The 26,331-nt window shown below is 40.6% G+C and overlaps 1 protein-coding gene across 1 annotated transcript; it reads left to right on the top strand.

The window, feature by feature from the left end:
- Positions 1 to 371: 371 nt before the first annotated feature.
- Positions 372 to 26,331, top strand: LOC118366051 (vitronectin). Its single transcript, XM_035748380.2, is given in 10 exon segments — positions 372 to 556; positions 1,168 to 1,284; positions 1,583 to 1,705; positions 1,708 to 1,797; positions 13,603 to 13,742; positions 14,269 to 14,425; positions 24,236 to 24,391; positions 24,675 to 24,921; positions 25,341 to 25,441; positions 25,956 to 26,331. Coding segments are annotated over 10 exon segments (1,350 nt in total). The 5' UTR covers positions 372 to 498; the 3' UTR covers positions 26,117 to 26,331.

Below are 26,331 nucleotides of genomic sequence, written 5' to 3'. Positions count from 1 at the left end.
TTCACATAGGGACTTACACTGATCATATGCCTGCCATGCACACTTTACTGTCGTAAGTCTATTAATTCATTCCAATGTGCACTGTTGAAAAGTAGCAATCTGTGCATAAAGCGCTTGCGTGAGTTCACGACCTGATGTTTCACAGACAAACACTGCTGTTCCTATTGGAATCATGTTTAATGATTATAACAGAAAATGGCTACCTGACCATCCGCTCACAAAACAAACAACTAGGCTGAATGACTTTTGGAGCCCCTGATCGATCAGCTGTGTTGCCCACAATGCAGTGGTTCCAAAGTGGGCCATCCCATCATGTGAAATTGACTTGGGTTTGTTTACCAAGCAAAGTACAACAGGAAACCGTAGACTAGAGTTACGTATCCACTGACTCTGGATGTGCAACCCTTGGTTTTGTGTATTTTCACATTTCCACTTGACAGAGGAGCACCAGTTTCTACTGCTCTCCGGTTTGTGTGGTCTCCTGCTGAGTGAGACAGAATGAAGTTGTCAGTTGTTCTGCTGGCACTCGCGCTGGCCTCTGCGTTTGCTGCAGAGGGTAAGTTACAATTTTTTTAATTAAACTAATTAATGTCCATTACTCTACCCGTGTGCTGCTAAATGTTTGTACAGTGCCTTGCGAAAGTATTCGGCCCCCTTGAACTTTGCGACCTTTTGCCACATTTTTTCAGTTTTTGATTTGTTAAAGAAGTTTGAAATATCCAATAAACGTCGTTCCACTTCATGATTGTGTCCCACTTGTTGTTGATTCTTCACAAAAAAAATACAGTTTTATATCTTTACGTTTGAAGCCTGAAATGTGGCAAAAGGTCGCAAAGTTCAAGGCGGCCGAATACTTTCGCAAGGCACTGTATAATTCAGCTATTGGTAGCCTACTGCTTTGTTTAGTTACTTAACGTGCTTGCCCAGTAACCATACTTCAAGCCCAGCTTCGTCTGTTCAAAAAATATGTGTGGTCACACTTAGTTAAAGGACTGAGTAACTACAGTTGAATACCTTTTATATAAAAACAACGTCTGTAGCTACTATGTATGATGACCACTACTTTGGGCATTCATATAAGGGCCTCTGTCAATGTCTAGCATAGATTGCTGTATCAGAATGTTGTTCTAAGGTAACCACTGTTTTTGGGTCATCCCTCCTGTGCAGAGTCGTGTGTGGGTCGTTGTCACAGCTTCAACCCCATGGCCAAGTGCCAGTGTGACTCCATGTGTCGCTACTACAGCAGCTGCTGCATGGACTTCGACAGTGCCTGCCCTAGGAAGAGTAAGAAAGATGCTCTGCTTCTCATGATATTATGGCTCCCTGGAAATGATGATATATCATAATATCATATTTATAACGGATGTGTCTGAAATGGCACCGTATTTAATTTCTAGAGCACTACTTTTGACTACTTCGGGCCCGAAGTCAAAAGTAGTGGACTATAAAGGGTATAGGATGCCATTTTGGACATAGCCAGGGTTAGTTTAATGAAGTTTGATCAAGTAAAAAAATGCCACATAGAATCAAACCACTGTCCATATAAAGTTTCTAATATAAATCTGTGGCATTCTCTCCTCAGTTGCCCGCGGTGACACATTTGATGCCCCAGAGGACGATGTAGTGAACACCCCCACTACAGCAGTGAACACAACTGCTGTCCCCACCACCACCCTGGCCCCGACCACCACCACCCATACCCCCACCCTCCCCCTGACCCAGAGGCAGTGCCCTGCAGCGGGAAGCCCTTCGACGCCTTCCTCCAGCTCAAGAACGGATCCATCTACGCCTTCAGAGGTGAGGGGGAATGTGTAAGGGCAAATACCAGAAAAGTTCTTGATGCCATTGACTAGTGACCTGGGGATAATTCCAACGCCCGCAATCCAGTAAAAAATATGAGTCCAAGAATACGTTTAGTCAATTTATTTTCATTCTTTTCAATAATCCAAATCAAATAAAAAGAGCACGGCCTGTGCTCCTAATTAGGTTTAGGTATGATATGAATAGAACACAAAACATTCAAAATGGCTCCTACATTGTAGCTGCAAGTCTCAAAACAATTACATTTTCATAAATGTCCAGGGAGCCTAAATAAAGCATAGCTAGCTAACATTGAACCGGGTTGGTTTGCTCCCAGCCGATTCATGCAGGGCAGTAAACGACATGATTTGGTACTGTTCATTGTTGTTTAACTAGCTAACGTTAGCTGGCTGGCTTGTTAGCTAACATTAAGTGTGTGACCTTACACATTGTTTACCTAGTTACGTTCATTGTTTACCTAGCTAGCTCCATGTCTTAAGCTAAAGTGTACTGTTAGCTAGCTAGCTAACATTAGCTGGCAGGCTCCCTAGCTAGCATTACGTGTATGACATTATTTGTATCCCAGAGCCATTTTCTTTTCTAGTTAGAGCCTAATGTTAGCTAGCTAACATTGAACCTGGTTGGTTAGCTGCCAGCAGATTCACACGGACACTCAGTCAATCTTAAATGAACAATTGTTTATTAATAGTTAACTGGAAAGGTTCCAAAAAACTTGATGCAGCATAGAGCTCCTGACATATGTGTACTATCAGGGAAGTCCCGTTAGATCTCTTATAAACTGCTTACAGATGCGTTACATGGGCATGATTTATCTTATTCATCATTCTAAATTCAATCATCATTGACGTTTGGTTCATTCATGTGACCAACCAATATCTCACGATAGCCAGATCAGGACCTAGTAACACAAGGACCACTCAGAGTATGCTATTCTGTTCTTCTGAAATATACTACATTTTCTTCATATCATGCTTTTTTAGATGTTTCTTTTTTAGATGTATTTTTTTGGGAATGTGTTAGCTATATTACATGGCTTTATTAGACTCTTTAAAATGTAGATGTTCCAAAGGTCTGCATCAGTAGCTTGTCGGCTATGTGTGGAAGCCAGGAGATTCTAAATGTGTTTATATTCAAGTTTTTTTGCTTGACAATCACCGGCTGACATAATTTTGTGACCGCCACAACCCTATGTATTAGGAATTATTCTTAGAAAAGTGCCAATGTATTCGGCGAGAGGAGTCATATTGGAAGAGTGATCTGGGACAAAAGTACAAAATGTATTGGCAATGATTGCACAAGTGACCCCTAGACCTTCCAAAACATAGTCAAGATCCTCTCTGTATTGCAGAGCCAATTTACGCTATTTTTTTTAGCATTGCCAATTTTCTCTACGTCTCTAGATCTCCAGAATTTGGTCTAGGGCACATTGTTGGTCATAGTCTTAAAAGGCATGTTTTCTTATTAATGCTATAGTGAAGTTCACCACTTAACCGGACCCAACCAGGGCTCAGCAGGACACTCATTCCACAATGACCATCTACTTCTGGGCCTCTACTCCGGGGCGGCATTGGTCCCTTTTGCTCAGGGCTCCTTCTAGTTTGCCTCAGGCCACAAACACATTTGCACATAAATCATTCCATCTAACCCATAACACATTAATTGCCTCACTTACATAGTTATAAACGTACTAAACACTAGCTTAAGTCAATTATTCATTTGTAAAAAATGTGTCTGTTTCCAACAATCCCTTATCTGGATCAATGATCACTCACATGTTCCACACGACCTAGAAACCACATTGACTTCATAGGGAAGAGAGAGAACACATTATAACAGTTTCAGACCAACCTTGATAAGAATGAGATTGGGACAAGGTTAGCCCAAGCTACAATCTAGTGGCTATCCTCACATTTTACGAGCATTGCTCTGTCTCTAGAAGCCTTGCCTTTCCAATTCATAATTAGAACTATTGATAAATTATCCAACCTAAATTTAGAATGACAGTCCTTAGTGCTTCACGTTGGTTCTCTCACCGGAATTTTAAGACGCTCAACTTAACACACACCAATACAGGCAGAATGTACATTTACATTGACATACAGTATATACATCTTATATTTCTAGCATTCATTTTTCTCATCACGGCCCCCATTTGTGGTAATGACAGATTGGTATCTAAATGCATTTGTAGTCTAAATTACTATATATTTCACAGTGTATAGACCTCCACAAATAACCTGTTACTGCAAAAAATTGTTCATGGACAAGCCTAAATCAATTACGGGCACAGTTGACCACCCCCTTCCTTCATGGCATTCATTCTTCTGGCATCTTAATTTTCTTCTTCAGATAGGTTTACAGTTCATCCTCCCAATGGCACACATGTTGAAAGTGGATGGCCCTTGATAATTTCCCATTTTACCTGAGCCACCACTGTCCTTTACTGTCCATTATGTCTTGTCCATTTTCCTACCAGTACACGAGCGGCATGAGAGCAGTGTGGACGGGATCACTCTCCATGCTCACTGGTAATTCCCCCTTTGGGCACATGACTCACATCGTGATTCATGCGTCCCCCCAAAAAACAACACTGCCTGTTAAGTAAAAAATTAACAAATCAAATTAGAATTAGAACTCTTTTCTTGAAGAAAATAATTGTATCCCATAAGATAATAGTAAAATAGACTAGAGACAGGTGTCTCTCATTCAGAAGCAGCACTCTCTTTCTGTCCTTCTCATTGTCCGAATCACACATAGGACTATTGCTAAATTCTAACCGTCTTCCTAATTATTAGTGTTTCCATATTACATCTAAGTGTCACCAAATATTCTTAGCCTTTCTAGTAAGGGTGGTCAGGCCTCACCAGAAAGTCAGATCAGAGGTCAGTCAACCCATATTAAGTGAGTGTTTCTTTCCCTGTACCTCAGACATGATTTAGAAAGCTATTTCAAACATTACAAAAATGTTGTGTATCAGGTTTACATTGGGTTTTTCAGTACATTTATTATCAAGAGAATGTACATGTGTGCAACCAAAACTCGGACAATAGATACTTCATAACATTTCATTTTTGTGCTCTTTGTTCATCTTTTCCTCAGGAAGCCTTTTGAAGGGAGAGGTCATTGATAAACATGTCCAAAAAAACTTGGTAGTAGACTGTCACGACTTTCTATTGAATATGCTATTGTCCGGTTGAAGTATTATAGATTATTTAGACAATTGACAACCTGTGGATTAATTACTAACATCGTTTGACATGTTTCGAACTTTACATTTAACATTTACATTTAAGTCATTTAGCAGACGCTCTTATCCAGAGCGACTTACAAATTGGTGCATTCACCTTATGACTTTACCGGTACTATTAAGATGTATTCGTGTTTTGACCGCCTTTCAGCCAGTGGATTACTGAACAAAACGCACCAACAAAACTGAGTTTTTGGGATATAAAGAGGGACTTTATCGAACAAAACAAACATTTATTGTGTAGCTGGGACTCTTGCGACTGCAACCAGATGAAAATCTTCAAAGGTAAGTGATTAATTTTATCGCTATTTCTGACATTCGTGACTCCTCTACTTGGTTGGAAAACGTGTTTATGCTTTTGTAAGCGGGGTGCTGTCCTCAGATAATCGCATGGTATGCTTTCGCCGTAAAGCCTTTTTGAAATCTGACAAAGCAGCTGGATTAACAAGAAATTAATCTTCAAGCCGATGTATAACACTTGTATTTTTATGAATGTTTATTATGACTATTTCTGTATTTTGAATTTGGCGCTCTGCAATTTCACTGGATTTTGTCGAGGTGGGTCGCTTGCTGCATGCCTGCGCCAAACAGGTTAAATGTTTATTATTTGAAGATTAATTTATAAAATACATCAGCCAATTCAGAAAGGAAGAGAAACTTCAGAGTTTCTCCACTTTGGAGTTTCTCCAAATCATTGGAGTTTTGGAGTTTCATTGGAAATCATTTGAAACTTTGGAGTTTCTCCAAATCATCAAAACTCTAGTAATCCATGTCATGACTTTACCTCCTGGGTGAGGATCAGAGAGAGACCCCCCTCTCTCTCTCCCCCCCACCAGAGAGGAAGGGGGGGAGTGGGGAAAGTTTGCCAGTTTAATGACAGTCGTAAATACCTTGTCGGAACTCTCTCTCTCACTCTGCAGAAATTAAAGTAAAAAATCCATTTGATACCACGGAGAGATTTTTCAGTACTGTAACATCAAAAGGTTGTACATTGAAATAATATTTCTAACATAAATAATGTGGGAAATGGTTGGTGGTGCTCCAAACGATAATCATGTCAAACCAGTTGTTGTTTGGTAATATCATTAAAGACATTATAACGGAAACATTTTAACTTTAAATCACACATGTAAGATACCAAATTAAAGCTACACTCGTTGTGAATCCAGCCAACATGTCAGATTTCAAAAAAGCTTTTTGGCGAAAGCATAAGATGCTATTATCTGATGATAGCACAACAGTAAACAATGAGAGAGTAGCATATTTCAACCATGCAGGCGCGACACAAAAGGCAGAATAAAATGTAAAACATGCATTACCTTTGACAAGCTTCTTTTGTTGGCACTCCAATTGGTCCCATAAACATCACAATTGGTCCTTTTGTTCAATCAATTCAATTTATTTGGCGCGTTTGATCCAGAAAAAAACATCTTCCAAATTGCGCCACATCCCTACAAAATATCTCGAAAGTTTCCTGTAAACTTTGCCAAAACATTTCAAACTAATTTTGTAATACAACTTAATACAAGTTATATTTAAACGTTAATAATCGATCAAATTGAAGACATCTGTTTTCAATAGAGGATGAGAGAAAACTAACTCTACTTTTCAAGTCTTGCGCAACTCTCAACAGTGTTACCCATTTCCTAGATGGCCGTACTTCTTCATTGCACAAAGGAATAACCTCAACCAAATTCCAAAGACTGGGGACATCCAGTGGAAGCGGTAGGAAACAAGTACCTAAGAAATATCGTTTTCCAATGAGAACTCACTGAACAGACAGAGACCAAAAAAAAAAAAATCTGAACGGTTAGTCCTCGGGATTTTGCCTGCTACATAAGTTCTGTTATACCCACAGACATGATTCAAACAGTTTTAGAAACGTCAGAGTGTGTTCTATCCAGATATACTAATAATATGCATCTCTTATATTCATGGCATGAGTAGCAGGAAGTTGAAATTGGGCATGCTATTTATCCAAAAGTAAAGAGGCTGCCCCTTGTACCTTAACCTCTTGCTCCTACCTGACACGCAGGCGTCCCATCTAGACATCTGGAAATGCAAATGCGCTACGCTAAATGCTAATAGTACTAGTTAAAACTCAAACGTTCATTAAAATACACATGCAGGGTATTGAATTAAAGCTACACTCGTTGTGAATCCAGCCAACAAGTCAGATTTTTAAAATGCTTTTCGGCGAAAGCATGAGAAGCTATTATCTGATAGCATGTAACACCCCAAAAGACCCGCAGGGGACGTAAACAAAATAATTAGCATAGTCGGCGCTACACAAACCGCACAAATAAAATATAAAACATTCATTACCTTTGACCATCTTCTTTGTTGGCACTCCTAGATGTCCCATAATCACTATTGGGTATTTTTTTTTCGATTAAATCGGTCCATATATAGCCTAGATATCGATCTATGAAGACTGTGTGATAAACGAAAAAAAATTGCGTCTTATAACGTAACGTCATTTTTTTTAATTAAAAAAGTCGACGATAAACTTTCACAAAACACTTCGAAATACTTTTGTAATGCAACTTTAGGTATTAGTAAACGTTAATAAGCGATCAAATTGATCACGAGGCGATGTATATTCTATAGGGGTACGTCTGGAAATAATGTCCTGGTAAATCTCAACCAAAATATCCGGTCGGAGACCGGAAGAAAGGCTCTGCCTTGCGTCCGATTGACCAAGAAACAAATCGTAGGCAAATGACAAGCCTGTTGACATCGTGTGGAAGCTGTAGGTATTGCAACCTTGGCCGCATTTAATGTGGTTCGCCTTTATCAATCGGTTGAAGTGGCGCATGGATATATGTTTCCATTTTCAGTGATCAGATTTTCCTGCACTTTTCGATGAAACGCACGTTCTGTTATAGTCACAGCCGTGATTTAACCAGTTTTATAAACGTCTGAGTGTTTTCTATCCACACATACTAATCATATGCATATACTATATTCCTGGCACGAGTAGCAGGGCGCTGAAATGTTGCGCGGTTTTTAACAGAATGTTCGAAAAAGTAGAGGGTCGACTTAAGAGGTTAAGAAGTTAATCAGGGCAATTTTTCCATAAATAGACAGGTATTTACCTCTCCATGGTTGCAGGATCTTGTCTATTTTTACAAGTTTTCTATTGAAATTCATTGTGGGGAGCTTATTTATATATTTTGTGATATGAATACCGAGTATGTCTACTTCACCATCAGCCCATTTTTTAGGTAAACTGCAGGGTAATGTAACATTTGTATTTTTTACAGATCCAATACATAATATTGTACCCTTATCATAATTAGGTTTTAGTCCAGAGAGTACAGAAAAGTTATCTAGATCTTCAATGAGACATTGCAGGGATCTAGCTTGCAGACATAATATAAAACTTGAGTCATTGGCATACATGGACACCTTTGTTTTTAAGCCTTGTATTAACCCTCTTTTAACTCCTCTTGACAATTCAAAACTCTCTGAGAAGTAGCCGTTATTCACTATTTTACACCTGGGGTTTGCTATACATTATTTTTCCCCATTTTATAAGAGAATTATTGAAATTGAAAAAATCCAGGCATTTATAAATAAAATCCACTCTTACTTAACAAATGCCTTTTCAAAATCCGCTATGAATACCATTCCTGTTTCATGATGTTATATTATTTCTAGTAGTTGTGGTATATTATCTCCAATGTATCGTCATGTAAAAAAAGCCTGTCTGATCAGGATGAACAATACCTGGTAAAACCCTTTTAATTCCGAGTCCTATGCATTTTGCTAGTATTTTTGCATCACAACACTGAAGTGTAAGAGGCCTCCAGTTTCTTTTTAGACTGGATCTAAAAATATATTTGCCATCTGGGTCTTGTTTTAATAATAGTGAAATCAAACCTTCCCGCTGCGTACCTGACAGACGACCATTTCTATAGGAGTAGTTAAAACAATCTAACAATGGAGCTTTTAGTATATCAAAAAATACTTGATATACCTCTACCGGTATGCCATCAAACCCTGGGATTTTAGATTGAAAGGATTTAAGAGCCTCAAACTTCTTCCTCTGTAATTTGGCCTTCGCACTTTCTGTAAAAAAAAATTTTTGACATTTTTTATATTATGTGTAAAGAATTCCTTACCATAATCTTCATTCAGTCGGAAAGGATGAGACGGAAAAGAGAACATCTGCCTAAAATAATTTGCTTCTTCTTTTAAAATATAATTCGGGGAATCATAGATGACTCTGTCTTCAGTAACGAGTTTCTGCAAATATTTTTTTTTAGCGTTCCTGTATTGAAGATTCGGGAAGAATGTTGTGTATTTTTCTCCATATTCCATCAAGTGTGCTTTATTTTGTTAAAGATTACATTAGATTGTTCTTGAAATAAGTTCCTCAAGTTCTTTTTATTTTTCCTCTAACTTATTTCGTATCTCTGTAGTATTGTTTTTATGGCTATCTACCTGTACTATTAGTTCATGTATTTCCCTTGTTAGTCTGGTCTCTTTAGCCAGAAACTGCTTTTTTATTATTGATGAATATTGAATTGAATGACCCCTGAAGGTACATTTAAGGGTATCCCAAACAATAAGGGGATATGCTGAACCTATATTATACTGGAAAAATATGTTATAAATTATTTTGTCTTAGTTTACTGGAGGACAAATTATTTTTAACTTTGATTACATTTACAATATCCAATCCACATTTAAAATCTATAAGAGTTATGTGAATGCAAATTAGATGATGACTCGATCGCATTCTGTCTCCTATTAACTTTTTTTAACCTTTGATGCAAGAAAGAAAGAGACAAGAAAGTAGTCAAGGTGACTAGTTTGATTAGTCTCCTCCATGTATATCTCACTAGGTTGTTTTTTTTTTGTCTCCAAATATCCACTATTTCTAAAGTGTCCATAATATTTGTAATTTCCTTAAGGGAGCGTTATAGTTTGTATAGTGATTACCTTTACGGTCCATTGAGGTACTTAATGGTGCAGCTGTATAACCTTTTGAGGATCTGAGGACCCATGCCAAATCTTTTCAATCTCCTGAAGGGGAATAGGCTTTGTTGTGCCCTCTTCACGACTGTCTTAGTTGTTTGGATAGTTTGTTGGTGATGTGGACACCAAAGAACTTGAAGCTCTCAACCTGCTCCACTGCAGCCCCGTTGATGAGAATGGGGGCGTGCTCAGTCCTCCTTTTGTCTGTAGTCCACAACCATCTCCTTTATCTTGATCAAGTTGAGGGAGAGGTTGTTGTGCTGGCACCAGATGACCAGGTCTCTGACCTCCTCCCTATAGGCTGTCTCATCATTGTTGGTGATCAGGCCTACCACTGTTATCATCGACAAACTTAATGATGGTGTTGGAGTCGTGCCTCGCCATGTAGTCTTGAGTGAACACGGAGTACAGGTGGGGACTGAGCATGCACTCCTGAGGGGCCCCAGCGTTGCGGATGTGTTGTTACCTACCCTTACCACCTGGTGGCGGAACTGTCAGGTAGTCCAGGATCAGTTGTAGAGGGAGGTGTTTAGTCCCAGGGTCCTTAGCTTAGTAATGAGCTATGAGGCCATTGTGGTGTTGAACACTGAGCTGTAGTCAATGAATAGCATTCTCAGATTGGTGTTCCTTTTGTCCAGGTGGTTTCTGGTATAATGGTGTTGATGTGAGCCATGACCAGCCTTTCAACGCACTTCATGGCTACAGACGTGAGTGCTACGGGTCGGTAGTCATTTAGGCAGGTTACCTTCGTGGTCTTGGGCACATGGACCATGGTGGTCTGTTTGAAATATGTTGGTATTACGGACTTGGACAAGGAGAGGTTGAAAATGTCAGTGAAAACACTTGCCAGTTGGTCAGCGCATGCTCGGAGTACACGTCCTGTTAATCCATCTGGCCCGGCGGCCTTGTGAATGTTGACCTGTTAAAAGGTCTTACTCACAAAGGCTACGGAGAGTGTGATCACACAGTCATCTGGAACAGCTGATGCTCTCATGCATGCTTCAGTGTTACTTGCCAGCTCGCCTGGTAGCCTCCTGTTGTTGCTGGGCTATAGTTGGCTGTGCTTCCCTTTGTAGTCTGTAATAGTTTGCAAGACCAACCACACGCGACATGCATCGGAGCCGGTGTAGTACGATTCGATCTTAGTCCTGTATTGACGCTTTGCCTGTTTGATAGTTCATCAGAGGGCATAGCGGAATTTCTTATAAGCTCCCGGGTTAGAATCCCTCTCCTTGAAAGCGGCAGCTCTACCCATTAGCTCAGTGCGATGTTGCCTGTAATCCATGTTTGTGTACTCCTCAATGCCATCGGAGGAATCCGGGAACATATTCCAGTCTGTGCTTCTACACCTGCATTGCTTGCTGTTTGGGTTTTAGGCTGGGTTTCTGTACAGCACTTTGAGATATCAGCTGATGTACGAAAGGCTATATAAATACATTTGATTTGATTTGTGCTAGCAAAACAGTCCTGTAGCTTAGCATCTGCTTCATCTGACCTCTTTCTTCTTGACTGAGTGCTTCCTCTTGACTGGTGCTTCCTGCTTTAGTTTTTGTTTTTAAGCAGGAATCAGGAGGATAGAATTACGGTCAGATTTACCAAATGGAGGACGGGGAGAACTTTGTATGCATCTCTGTGGGTGGAGTGAAGGGTGTTCTGGAGGTTTTTTTCCCATCTGGTTGCACATTTAACATGCTGAGTTTTCCTGCATTAAAGTCCCTGGCCACTAGGAGCGCCGTCTCTGGACGAGCGTTTTCCTGTTTACTTATGCCGTATACAGTTAATTGAGTGCTGTCTTAGTGCCAGCATCGGTTTGTTGTGGTGTGTAGACAGCTACGAAAAATACAGAGCGAAACTCTCTTGGAAATTAGTGTGGTCTACAGCTTATCATGTGATACTACCGCAGGCGAGCAAAACCTTGAGACTTCCTTAGATTTCGTGCACCAGCAGTTGTTTACCGGAGGCCGCTGTTCTATCCTGCCAGAAAAACATATAACCCGCCAGCAGTATGTTATTCATGATTTCGTTCTTCCACGACTCGGTGAACATAAGATTTTACATTTTTTAATGTCTAGTTGGTAGGATATACGTGATCGTAGTTTGTCTATTTTCTTAACGATTGAGTGTACATTGGCTAATAGGACCAATGGTAAAGGTTGATTACCCTCTTGGTGACAGATCCTATCAAGGCACCCAGATCTTCGTCCATGATACCTGTGTCTCCAACTAATGATGGAGATAAGGGCCTTGCCGGGTGTGTGAAGTAAATCCTTTATCGTCCGACTTGTTGAAGAAAAATAATTCCTCCAGTATGGGGTGGGTAATTGCTGTCCTTATATCTAGAAGCTCTTTTCGGTTATTAGACATGGTGGCAGAAACATGTATAAATAACTTACAAAGGGACGATTTTAGTTAGTTAGCTTGCCACCGGAGGACAACGACACAACGAGATGCAACAATTCAAGTTCATTCTGTAAATTACGTTTGGCTTGTAATTGGTGTGAAGCCAGTCCAAACGGGCTTTTCTTGACACTTTTTGTTTTGATGCAACAGGACCATTCACAGTTGATCTCACTCAGTTTAGCCCAACGCTGATTGGCTATAATTTTTTTTATTTTTTTTAATCAAGAGACGCCAAATGCTCTCTGGTTTCCATTGCATTCAATGCTGCAGGCGGCAACAATGTCATACTCTTTTTGATCAGACAGTAAAAGATAGATGGCCAACACTCGCTCGGATGCTTTCTCCAGTGAGATACATTCAGCTTCTTGTGAATTTAAGGAAAATTATGAAACACAGAGAGATAAAAGATAGATTTCTTTATTGGTCAACTTTTGGTGGAAGCCTGGCTTCCCTTGGCACCCATGAATACACACCACTGATCTTTCGGGAACGTAACGTTGTCAAGCACAGGTGCCAATTCTGGTGAGAACTGCCCATAATCCAAACCAAATCCACAATTACATACACAGCAGTGAACCCTCTGAGAGGCAAACAATCAACAACTTATTTGGTTTAGACAGCGATTGTTTTGGCAGATACCTCTGCACATCCCTTCTTTGTCTCTTTTACTCACTGTGGTAACCGCGTCCAGTTGGCAAATACCCCAAAAGTCATTAATGACACTCACTACTAGGGACCTGAGGATAATTCCGATGCACCCCCCAAAACCCCAGAAAGAATACCTTATTTTCAATAATCCAGAATCAAACAAGAAGAGCATGGTTGAAAATTGTCTGTGCTCCCAGGTACACTAGTTCCCACCCACACAATCCCCTGGCAGCCATATACAGTATAACTAAAGCAGACAAATCTAAATCAAGGGGGAGCAGCCAGGTGCACAACAGGTAAGAACAGGGAGGTGTGAGGATGAAATTAATAGAACACAAAACATGGAAAATTGGCTCCTACACTATCTTCTTCTTTATGTCTACATTTTCACTGCTTCTCTGTTTCACTTTCTTTCCCTCTCTCTCTCTCTCCATTCTTTCTTCTCTATGACTTGTTCTGTCGCCCTGTCCTGGTGAGAACAAACATGCTGTCTCCTACAGGTGATTATTTCTTTGAGCTCGATGAGAGGGCGGTTGTCCCCGGTTACCCCAAACTGATCTACGACCAGTGGGGCATCAGAGGACCTATAGATGCTGCCTTTACTCGCATCAACTGCCAGGGCAAGACCTACATCTTCAAAGTAGGCTACCACTTTTCCCACCACTCACAACACTGCCATAGTATCCTACATCTTCCCCACCACTCACAACACTAATACAGTGTATTGCATCTTTAAGCTACCACCTTTCCTCACCACTCACAACACTGACACAGCGCCCTGTTAAAGGGATAGTTCATCCCAAAGTCAAAAGTATGTCAGACCTTTTCACATCTCAAAAGTATTGTCAAGCAGTGCTTCCCATACCTTTCCTCATGTACCCCCAGCCAGTCTACTGCTTTGATGTATTCCAGAACTAGCACAGCGGATTCAAATGGTTACATCATCATCAACCCCTACATTAGTTGAATCAGCAATGCTAGTTCTGGAATTAAGAACAAATAACTGGGCTGGCTGAAGGAGAGGTTTGGGAAACATTGGTCTAAACTTGAGCAGTTGTCTGCTGGAATCAATCCCAAATTAACAGGAGAATATGGCCTATGAAACTAACGTTGACTATTTAGTTTGATTCATTTGCTTTGCTTTTCTTTCGCTTGTCTCCTCTCAGGGAAATAAGTATTGGCGTTTTGAGGATGATGTTCTGGATGCCGATTACCCTCGGGACATCTCTGTAGGGTTTGAGAAGGTTCCAACTGACGTCGACGCTTCCTTCGCCATACCAGCTCCCGGTCACCATGGCAAAGAGAAGGTCTACTTCTTCAAAGGTAACACACACGCACTTGGCACAAACGTCAATTCAAGGTCTTGTCCACATTAGTTCAGCTTAATTGAACTGAAATGACGAGGAAACAATGTTGATTCAACCAATGTGGGCCCAATGGGCAGAATACTGGTAATCTGTGAAACACCTGAAACACAGTGTACTGTGATGAAACCCTTAAGGGGATTAATCACTTAACTTGAACTGACTTCCCAGAAAACCAAAAATGGTTCTGTGAAAGTTCCCAGAACTTTTGTTAGGTTGCGGCAAAGTGGATTTGGAGGGCCAGTAGGAGGCACTCTTTCCTCTGGTCAATGAATAAATAAATAATGTAATATGATGTAATACTGTATATCCAAATGCCACAGGGCAGTGATTGGGGACATTGCCCTGTGTAGGGTGTTGTCTTTCAGATGGGACGTTAATCGGGTGTCCTGACCCTATGGTTACTAAAGAGCCCATGGCACTTATCGTAAAAGTAGGGGTGTTTGCTCCGGTGTCCTGTCTATATTCCCTCATACCATTATGGCCACCTAATCATCCCCTGCTTCCAATTGGCTCATTCATCACTCCTCTTCTCCCCTGTAACTATTCCCCAGGTCGTTGCTGTGAATGAGAACGTGTTCTCAGTCAACTTACCTGGTAAAATTGACCTGGTAAAATAAGGGTTGAATAAATAAAATAAATGAATAAAAATTCTCATAACACAAAAACTGTCCTGTCGTGATGATGATTATAACATGTTTGTATAAAACATTCGCCTGATGTTCCTATAACACATTTAGTCTGTTCATTAATAGTTCCCAGAATGTTTCATTAGGTTGTGGGAACAATCTGGTTGTAACATTGGGCACATCACAAAATATAAGTTCCCAAAACACACAAATATCCAGTTGTGCAGTTGATTCAAAAATATTTTACGGTGCAAAGCAAATTCACCTGCTGTCACAAGAATGTTCCTAGAACACATTTAATTTGTTCTCTAAATGTTCAGAGAATGTTTCTTTAGTTTGTGGAAGCATTGTGTGGTAAGACACAAGATTACACAAGAGGTTACTAAAACACTAAAACTGTGCAGTTGTTCTGACATTCAGATAAGGTTTCTATCAGGGTGCACAAAACCTTCCTAGGTGTAATATGTGTCCGTGAAACTGCTCCTTATCCCTACAAGTGACCTAGTCTAATACATATAGAACACATTTAATCTGTTCTTTAAATGTTCAGTACATAGGCATACTCAGATGAAAATTGGAAAAGGTTGTTGACAGCTTTTTTATATATTTTGAAGCTATACATAGTTTATGTTCCTGTTATAAACAATTAAGTAATACAACCTTAAATACCGAACAAAAATATAAATGCAACATGCAACAATTTCTAAGATTTTACTGAGTTACATTTCATATCATTTGAATCAGTCAATTGAAATGAATTAATTAGGCCCTACTCTATGGAGTGATGGTTGCTGATAATGGGCCTCGGTTACGCCTATGTATATTTTCCATTACATATCTGCCATTTCCAGCTACAATATTCATTTACAACATTAACATTGTCTACAGTGTAGTTCTGATCAATTGTATGTTGTTTTAATGGACAAACAAATTAGCTTTTCTTTCAAAAACAAGGACATTTCTAAGTGACCCCGAACTTTTAAACGATTGTGTAAACAGCAACACCTACCCCATAAGTATTCCTGTCTCTTCTATAGATGTTATATATCCTTGTATTGGTACTGCTGTATCATCAAATTAATTATTTAAGTGAGTCTGAGAAATGGCTAATATGTGACACGATTCAGGAAACTAGGCGTATGTTGCAAGTCACAACTCCACAGGAGGGCCATTTGAATGTAAAAATATATTTTTTATCATAATGCGTTTTTTGGCAGAAATGCCTTCTCGAACATATGAACTTTCATGTGCCTTAGTAACAAACTTGTATGCCATCTGTAAATACAAATACAATTGTTAAATTACGAGCCTTGTTGGTTAAACCACAGAAAAAGTAAACAACCTTCCCACTTGCCATGATTGGCTGAGATAATGAGTGAGTTGGACATGCCGAGAAATGAGTTCGGATTGGTCTGCCATATAGAGGGGCTTCTCTCTATATGAGCTCGTCAGTCTGTGTTGGTAATCCTGTTGAATGCGTCTTTTTAAAAATGTATTGTTGTCACACTCTGACCTTAGTTATCTTTGTTTTCTTTATTATTTTGGTTAGGTCAGGGTGTGACAAGGGCGGTATGTGTGTTTTGGCTTGTCTAGGGGTTTTATATATCAATGGGGTTTTGGCATTGTCTAGGTAAATGTAGGTCTATGGTGGCCTGAAATGATTCCCAATCAGAGACAGCTGTTTATCGTTGTCTCTGATTGGAGATCCTATTTAGGTTGCCATTTCCATTTTGGTTTTGTGGGTTATTGTCTGTGTAGTTGTATGTCAGCACTAGTTGTTTATAGCGTCACATTTGTTTTGTTAGTTTTTTTAAGTGTTCTTCGTTAAATAAAAGAAGAATGTATTCCAATCACGCTGCGCCTTGGTCTCCTCGATACGACATACGTGACAATTGTGTAGTTTAGCTGCATGAGTGTTGCTCTCCACTTTCTGGAGGATCAAGTTTTGAAATCAGTGGAATTAGAGCTAATGAGATGGAGAAAACACCTGTCTCCGGATTACATCGTCAAACTAAGGGCAACCATGGTATGGCATTCCTGACAGGGAGACGTGGCCATCATGCAGTCTAGTGTTAGCTAGCTACATTTTCAGATATTACACATTTTTAGTTTAGAAAAATTGGTTTTATTTCAACCTCAAGTGTGCTGTTATCTAAATCAAATCAAAATGTATTTGTCACATACACATGGTTCGCAGATGTTAATGAAAGTGTAGAGAAATGCTTGTGCTTCTAGTTCCAACCATGTAGTAATATCTAACAAGTAATCTAACCTAACAATTTCACAACAACCACCTTATACAAACAAGTCTAATGGAATGAATAAAAAATATATGAATGAGCGATAGCCGAACGGCATAGGTAAGTTGCAGTAGATGGTATAGAGTACAGTATATACATATGAGATGAGTAATGTAGGGTATGTAAACATGATATAAAGTGGCATTGTTTAAAGTGGCTAGTGATACATTTATTACATCAATTTTTCATTATTAAAGTGGCTAGAAGTGAGTCAGTATGTTAGTTGGCTGGCTCCCTTACTGACGTTATTATTCATATCCCAGAGCCATTTGCTTTTCTAGTTAGAGGCTACTGTTAGCTCGCTGATATTGAACCTGCTTGGTTAGCTCCCAGCACTGTGGCATTGTTGGCACTGTGTTCATTGTTATTTAACTAGCTAACATTAGCTGGCTGGCTCGTTAGCTAACGTTATGTGACACATGTACAACACCGGTTGAATATGCCCAGTGTCAGTAAATGTCTGAAAAAAAAGCATAATGAAATTGTTGCCAGCAGCGCTGGTTAGGCTGTTTTCATGTTATCCATAGGTAAACAAATTATTGGTCAGAGCGTCAAGTGTGCACTCCGAGAGTGAAACAAGATGAGGGGGGGCTAAAGCTTAAGAGAGTGTGAACGATACTGAATGGGTGTAGACCAAGAAGAGCTCTTCACTAGATACCAAAACATTCAAAGGCCATTTTTTCAAAAGTGAGTTTACAAGCTGATCAACTTTCAAAGCAGAATTACTTTCCCGTTGTTCCTCAAATGCAGTGTATGATATACAAATTTGAGTCTCTACTTTTATTCATTGTAAAAAACACAATTTTCAAATGTTGCTACATAAGACTGAATCCAGGTGGTGAGTGACATACAGTGCCTTGCGAAAGTATTCGGCCCCCTTGAACTTTGCGACCTTTTGCCACATTTCAGGCTTCAAACATAAAGATATAAAACTGTATTTTTTGTGAAGAATCAACAACAAGTGGGACACAATCATGAAGTGGAACGACATTTATTGGATATTTCAAACTTTTTTAACAAATCAAAAACGGAAAAATTGGGCGTGCAAAATTATTCAGCCCCCTTAAGTTAATACTTTGTAGCGCCACCTTTTGCTGCGATTACAGCTGTAAGTCGCTTGGGGAAATTCACAGACAACCTAAACCTACCGTCAAACGCTTTAGGTTTATTTCAAACACACGGTAATGGGGTGTAATGGGAAAAAGCCCGTAAGCTAGTCTTACTGGGTAACGAACAGCTAGCTAACTTACCAATAAAATACAGTGGGTGGTCCGCCCAGTTCTAACTTGGGTACTTAGACAAAGTTTTCCTACGGGTAATGTATGCCCAAGGGTGACTTGACTTGGTATCCCCTTTTCCCACCAACAAACAAACATCCATACACCACAGCAATACATACTCACATGATAGCGGACAATGTGAGATGTAGGCGCAAAAACAAAAGAGATAGAGCAAGAGACAACTGATTGTGATTGTGATTGGGTAAGGGAAAAGGTGTCTTCAGATTGGCAACTGATGACTGCCACCTGTTACTAGGCCTGAAGGAGAGAAAACAAATACACACAGGATACATGTATCCATAACACTCCCACCCTTAAAAGAGCAACCCTATAAGGATTGCGACCAAAGTATTTACAACGAATACCAACAAGTTCAATGAGCAAAGGCAACATAACGAGACATACAAAAATCATACATTTTTAAACACGAGACAAAGCATCTGCCAATACATTATCAGAATCCTTTTTGTGGCGGATCTCCAAATTATACATTTGCAAAATAAGTGCCCAACACAAGGCGCTGGTTCTGGTTGTACATACGGTGGAGAAACACTAAGGTGTTAAACATGTCAACATTCACAAGGCCGCAGGGCCAGACGTATTACCAGGATGTGTACTGCGAGCATGCATTGACCAACTGGCAAGTGGATTCACTGACATTTTCAAGTCTGTAATACCAACATGTTTTAAGCAGACCATCATGGTCCCTGTGCCCAAGAACAACTAAGGTAACCTGCCTAAATGACTACCGACCCGTAGCACTCACGTTATTCATTGACGACAGCTCAGCGTTCAACACCATAGTGCCCTCAAAGCTCATCAATAAGCTAAGGAGCCTGGGACTAAACACCTCCCTCTGCAACTTGATCCTGGACTTCCTGATGGGCTGCCCCCAGGTGGTAAGGGTAGGTAACAACACATCTGCCACGCTGATCCTCAACACAGGGGTCCTTCAGGGGTGCGTGCTCAGTCCCCTCCTGTCCTGTCAGGCACAACTCCAACACCATCATTACATTTACCGATGACACAACAGCGGTAGGCCTGATCACTGACAACGACGAGACAGCCTATAGGGAGGAGGTCATAGACCTGACCGTGTGGTGGAAGGACAACAACCTCTCCCTCAACGTGATCAAGACAAAAGAGATGATTGTGGACTATAGGAAAAAGAGGACCGATCACGCCCCCATTCTCATCGACATTGCTGCAGTGGAGTAGGTTGAGAGCTTCACGTTCCTTGGTGTCCGCATCACCAACAAACTAACATGATCCAAGCACACCATGACAGTCGTAAAGAGGGCACGACAACACCTATTCCCCCTCAGGAGACTGAAAAGAAAAAGGTTATACGGCTGCACCATCGAGAGCATCCTCACTGGCTGCATCACTGCCTGGTATGGCAACTGCTCGGATTCTGACTGCAAGGCACTACAGAGGGTAGTGCGAACAGCCCAGTAAATCACTTCCTGCAATCCAGGACAAAAAAAGCATAAAACCTGGTGTATCAAAAAGCATGATCAGATGAATTAGCCAGCTACTGTATTTTAAGAAACATTGAGAAATCATTTGGTCAATTTTTGGGGTCAAATTAACCAGTTATCTACCTGGTAGCTTGCTCCTCGCTAGTTAGTTCCAGTGCCAGTTTCAAGTCTATCTAAATGAATGTCTTACTAACTCGGAAATATGAAGATATTTCAGAATGAAAGTTAACTGGCTAGCGCATCATGCTTTGTGACATTATATTAGCTATCTCATTTAGATTGTATTTTCACTTATTACATCTGCATGCCTGTTGAGTTCTCCTTGGTGCAGTCCTTCGTTCATGAGATGGCTGCTCATTCTAAATGTCAACTGCCCGGCACCCTCCACAGCAACCCGCCAAAGCCCCCACCATTTCTGAAAGAGCTGCAAAATCTGGACCCCTACAAATCAGCCGGGCTAGACAATCTGGACCCTCTCTTTCTAAAAATTATCTGCAGAAATTGTTGCAACCCCTATTACTAGCCTGTTCAACCTCTCTTTCATATCGTCTAAGATTCCCAAAGATTGGAAAGCTGCCGCGGTCATCCCCCTCTTCAAAGGGGGTGACACTCTAGACCCAAACTGCTACAGACCTATATCTATCCTACCCTGTCTTTCTAAGGACTTTGAAAGCCAAGTTAAAACCTGTTATGGCTGCGGTCCCTGTACAGGGACCAATTTCAGCGGAAATTTCAGAGCGCCAACTGATGTACTCGATAAAACTCAAACTTTCATTAAAACACACATGCAGGGTATTCAATTAAAGCTACACTCGTTGTGAATCTAGCCAACATGTCAGATTTGTAAAATGCCTTTCGGCGAAAGCATGAGAAGCTATTATCTGATAGCATGCACGCCCCCGAAATACCTAAATGAGAAGCAAACAAAAGAATTAGCGTAGCCGGCGCTACACAAAACACAGAAATAAAATATAAAACATTCATTACCTTTGACGAGCTTCTTTGTTGGCACTCCTATATGTCCCATAAACATCACAATTGGGTATTTTTCCCGATTAAATCTGTCAAAGTATACCTAAAATGTCCATTTATGAAACCCGTCTGATCCAGGAAAACGCACCTTTCCAAAACGCAACGTCATCGTTTAAAATTACAAAAAGTTGCCTATAAACTTTTACAAATCACTTCAAACTAGTTTTGTAAACCAACTTTAGGTATTAATAAACGTTAATAATCAATAAAATTGATCACGGGGTGATCTGTATTCGATAGCAGCAAGTCTTGAAATCATCGTCCATTTTTTCACTTTCATAACTTCCTTCAGTGGACCCCAAGACAGGAAGTGCCTATTCGTCATCACACCAAGGATAAACTACAAATGAAATGCCAGTACTGACGACATCGTGCGGAAGCTGTAGGCACTGTAAACGGGTCTCTATCTATTTTCCCTTGCCGTAGACACATACATAGATGCGGATGGATATTTTTTTGTGTTTTTTGTGAACAGTTTTCCTCTGGATTTTTACTCCTAAACACGTTCTGTTAAAGCCACAGACATGATTTAACCAGTTTTAGAGACTTCAGAGTGTTTTCTATCCACACATACTAATCATATGCATAAACTATATTCCTGCCATGAGTAGCAGGACGTTGACATTTTGCGCGATTTTTAACAAAAAGCTGCGAAAATTCGCAGCATCCTAAACAGGTTCAACAGATTACTGACCATTTCGAATCCCACCATACCTTCTCCGCTATGCAATCTGGTTTCAGAGCTGGTCATAGGTGCACCTCAGCCACGCTCAAGGTTCTAAACAACATCATAACCGCCATCGATAAGAGACATTTCTGTGCAGCTGTATTCATCGACCTGGCCAAGGCTTTCGACTCTGTCAATCACAACATTCTTATTGGCAGACTCCACAGCCTTGGTTTCTCAAATGATTGCCTCGCTTGATTGCTTCGTTTACCAACTACTTCTCTGATAGAGTTCAGTGTGTCAAATCGGAGGGCCTGTTGTCTGGACCTCTGACAGTCTCTATGGGTGTGCCACAGGGTTCAATTCTCAGGGCGACTCTCTTTTCTGTATACATCAATGATGTTGCTCTTGCTGCTGGTGATTCTCTGATCCACCTCTACGCAGACGACACCATTCTGTATACTTCTGGCCCCTCCTTGCACACTGTGTTAACTAACCTCCAGACGAGCTTCAATGCCATACAACTCTCCTTCCATGACCTCCAACTGCTCTTAAACGCAAGTAAAACTAAATGCATGCTTTTCAATCGATCGCTGCCCGCACCTGCTCGCCCGTCCAGCATCACTACTCTGGACGGCTCTGACTTAGAATACGTGGACAACTACAAATACCTGGGTGTCTGGTTAGACTGTAAACTCTCCTTCCAGACTCACATTAAGCATCTCCAATCCTAAATTAAATCTAGAATCAGCTTCCTATATCGCAACAAAGCATCCTTCACTCATGCTGCCAAACATACCCTCGTAAAACTAACCATCCTACCGATCCTCGACTTCGGTGATGTCATCTATAAAATAGCCTTCAACACTCTACTCAACAAACTGGATGCAGTCTATCACAGTGCCCTCCATTTTGTCACCATAGCCCCATACACTACCCACCCCTGCGACCTGTACGTTCCCATTGGTTGGCCCTCGCTTCATACTCGTCGCCAAACCCACTGGCTACAGGTTATCTACAAGTCTCTGCTAGGTAACCGCCTTATCTCAGCTCACTGGTCACCATAGCAGCACCCACTCGTAGCACGCGCTCCAGCAGGTATATCTCTCTGGTCACCCCAAAAGCCAATTCCTCCTTTGGTCGTCTTTCCTTCCAGTTCTCTGCTGCCCATGACTGGAACGAATTACAAAAATCTCGGAAGCTGGAGACTCACATCTCCATCACTAGCTTTAAGCACCAGCTGTCTGAGCAGTTTACAGATCACTGCACCTGTACTTAGCCTATCTGCAAACAGCCCACCTATCTACCTACCTCATCCCCATACTGGTATTTATTTATTTTTCTCCTTGCACCCCAGTATCTCTACATGCACATTCATCTTCTGCCGATCTACCATTCCAGTGTTTAATTGCTATATTGTAATTACTTCGCCACCATGGCCTATTTATTTCCTTAACTTACCTCATTTGCACTCACTGTATTTGGACTTTTTGTTTTCTTTTGTTCTACTGTATTATTGACTGTATGTTTTGCTTATTCCATGTGTAACTCTGTGTTGTTGTATGTGTCGAATTGCTACGCTTTATCTTGGCCAGGTCGCAGTTGCAAATGAGAACTTGTTCTCAACTAGCCTACCTGGTTAAATAAAGGTGAAATAAAAAAAATAAAAAATAGTATAATCGAATCTGTTCAAAAGAGTGGCAGCATGTGCAGCAGAAATAGGTGTATTTATGCTGTTGTTCAAATGCATAGAACGCTTTATAAATTATATCTTCTCAAAAAATTACTGGTAGTTCAAAAACTTGGCATCATATTTCCGTCATGCTGTATATTTCTGTCATGATTTTCTGGAAACCTTTAAATAATGTAGACCAGGCATTAAAGGAATTTCCTGTGCAACCTAGATTAAACATTGTATGAATGTCATCACAACTGAGCATATTTTGTGTTTTGGGAACCTATCTCTTGTAATGTACCCACACTGTTCCCACAACCTAATTAAATGTTCTGGGAACCACCCTAATTTTTGCACCTTAATAAAAACCTTGTTATGATCGGCTCAAGTGAACAGGTTTTGTGTTTTGGGAACATATCTCTTGTCATGTTCCCATAATGTTACCACAACCTAAATAAATGTGTTAAACTTTTTTATGTTTTTTAAAGTTATTTTCTTGGAATGCTCTTGTAACATCAGGTGAATGTTTTTGGCACTGTAAAATAAACATTGTATAATGTTATATTCACAGAACTGGGTATGTTCCCGGATTTCTGGGTTGCAATTGACATTTATTTATTTATTATTTAACCTTTATTTAACTAAATGAATTGAATTGCTTTAATAGACTTGAATTGATATAACCGTTATTTTCTCCCTATACAGGGGACCAGTACTACCAGTATGAGTTTAAGCACCAGCCGTCTCACGAAGAGTGTGTGCACTTGACTAAGTCGTCCCCCTCTGTGCTCTTCACGCGCTACACCGACCTGTACTGTGATGATACCTGGGAGAACCTTTTCACAATGCTTTTCCAAGGCCGTAAGACCCAGCTGTGTGTGTGTGTGTGTGTGTGTGTGTGTGTGTGTGTGTGTGTGTGTGTGTGTGTGTGTGTGTGTGTGTGTGTGTGTGTGTGTGTGTGTGTGTGTGTGTGTGTGTGTGTGTGTGTGTGTGTGTGTGTGTGTGTGTGTGTGTGTGTGTGTGTGTGTGTGCGCGCGCGCGTGTGTCTCCGTGCGTGTGTGCATGCATGCTTGTACGTGTGTGTTTGTCAAAGTGTCTTTAACTCTGCCTAATTTAAAGAAACTCCTACCGTCTCTTTTTGCAGTGCATGGCCACAAAAAGGGCCCACGGTTCATCAATAAAGACTGGGTGGGGATCAAGTCCCCCATAAACGCTGCCATGGTGGGCCGTCTTTACATCAGCCCAAAACCCACTCCCAATCCCTCCCCATCCGCCACCCCCAGGAGACGAGCCAATAGGGGGAGGAAGGACAAGAGGCGGGGTCAGAGAGGCAGGGCCAGACAGAGTCGCTCAGCGTACTTTGAGGATTTTTTTTTAGATGACCACGACTGGTAGGTATAGTACTCTAGCCTAATGCAGTGCAGGCTTTTGTGCCATCCCAGCACTGATGACTGGTACTGTACTAACTCGTATCACACAGCAGCAACTGTGTCCACCTGATCTGGTGTGTTAGACCTGCTCTGGAATAAAAGCCTGCCCAACTCAAGTCTTTTCTAAGGCCAATTATCTTAATATCTCTACATGTGATGATTTGATGATGTTTGGTTGTCCACACATTAGTGAGGGGTAAAGATATGGACCTTAAAGGAGATTTTAAGCTGACGACAGTGGTTTTGTGTGTGTGTGTGTGTGTGTGTGTGTGTGTGTGTGTGTGTGTGTGTGTGTGTGTGTGTGTGTGTGTGTGTGTGTGTGTGTGTGTGTGTGTGTGTGTGTGTGTGTGTGTGTGTGTGTGTGTGTGTGTGTGTGTTAGGATGGGAGGAGGCTTCACATATGACTACAGTGACTACACCCCCACACACACTACACACGACAAGACACTGCCTGTCCAGAACGTCTACTTCTTCAAGAAAGGTAACAGTACACATGCACACACGCACACAGACAAACATAGGCATCCAACTCACACACACAAACGTACATACACACTCACACACCAGACCTGGGTTCAAATACATGTGTATGTGGCCCGAATCAACTACCTCTATTGGAAGTATTTGAAAGTATTTTCAAATAGTTTTCCATAAATAGCCTAAAATGTGAAAATATTTTGAAATACTTGTTTCATGTTTCAAATACTATTTTCAAATGCATGGGTTAAATGCATGTGAGGCAGAGTACAGTGTGAGTATTTTCAAATACATACCAATACCGTATTTCCAAATACATTCCAGTATTCAACTATTTGTTTTTCAAAATAAAAAATATGTGAATACTTCCTTTTAAATGGATATAAAACTAATTGAGATATTTGGACCCAGGTCTCTCTCTGTCACACACACACACACACACACACACACACACACACACACACACACACACCTTCTTGTTCTGATCATTAGTTTATTTGATTGTTTTCTGCCACCAGATAAATACTACAGGGTGGATCTCCAGACCAAACACATTGACTTTGCCAGCCCTCCCTACCCACGATCCATTGCCAAGTACTGGCTGGGCTGCAAACAGGAGTCTGGCCTGGACAGAGAAGAGATAGACAGACATTACGAGCCAATGGCAGAAAAGAAATGAAAAGCGATAGACAATACAAGCTGATGATGACTTTTATTACAAAGTTACATAAGTTCAATATAGATGATCTAATCATAAGGGTAGCGCACAATGAAAAACATACTATAGTAGTCATTCTTGCATTGTTTGTATTGACTAAAGATGGTCAACCTGATACATCAGTCTACACTGTCTATTTAGGTTGACATGATTAAATAAAATATTAATGATTTGTA

Source organism: Oncorhynchus keta, chromosome 33, assembly GCF_023373465.1.
Source record: "Oncorhynchus keta strain PuntledgeMale-10-30-2019 chromosome 33, Oket_V2, whole genome shotgun sequence".
Lineage (NCBI taxonomy): Eukaryota > Metazoa > Chordata > Actinopteri > Salmoniformes > Salmonidae > Oncorhynchus > Oncorhynchus keta.
Note: the sequence above shows the minus strand (reverse complement) of the source record. Positions and strands in the feature narration are given on the sequence as shown.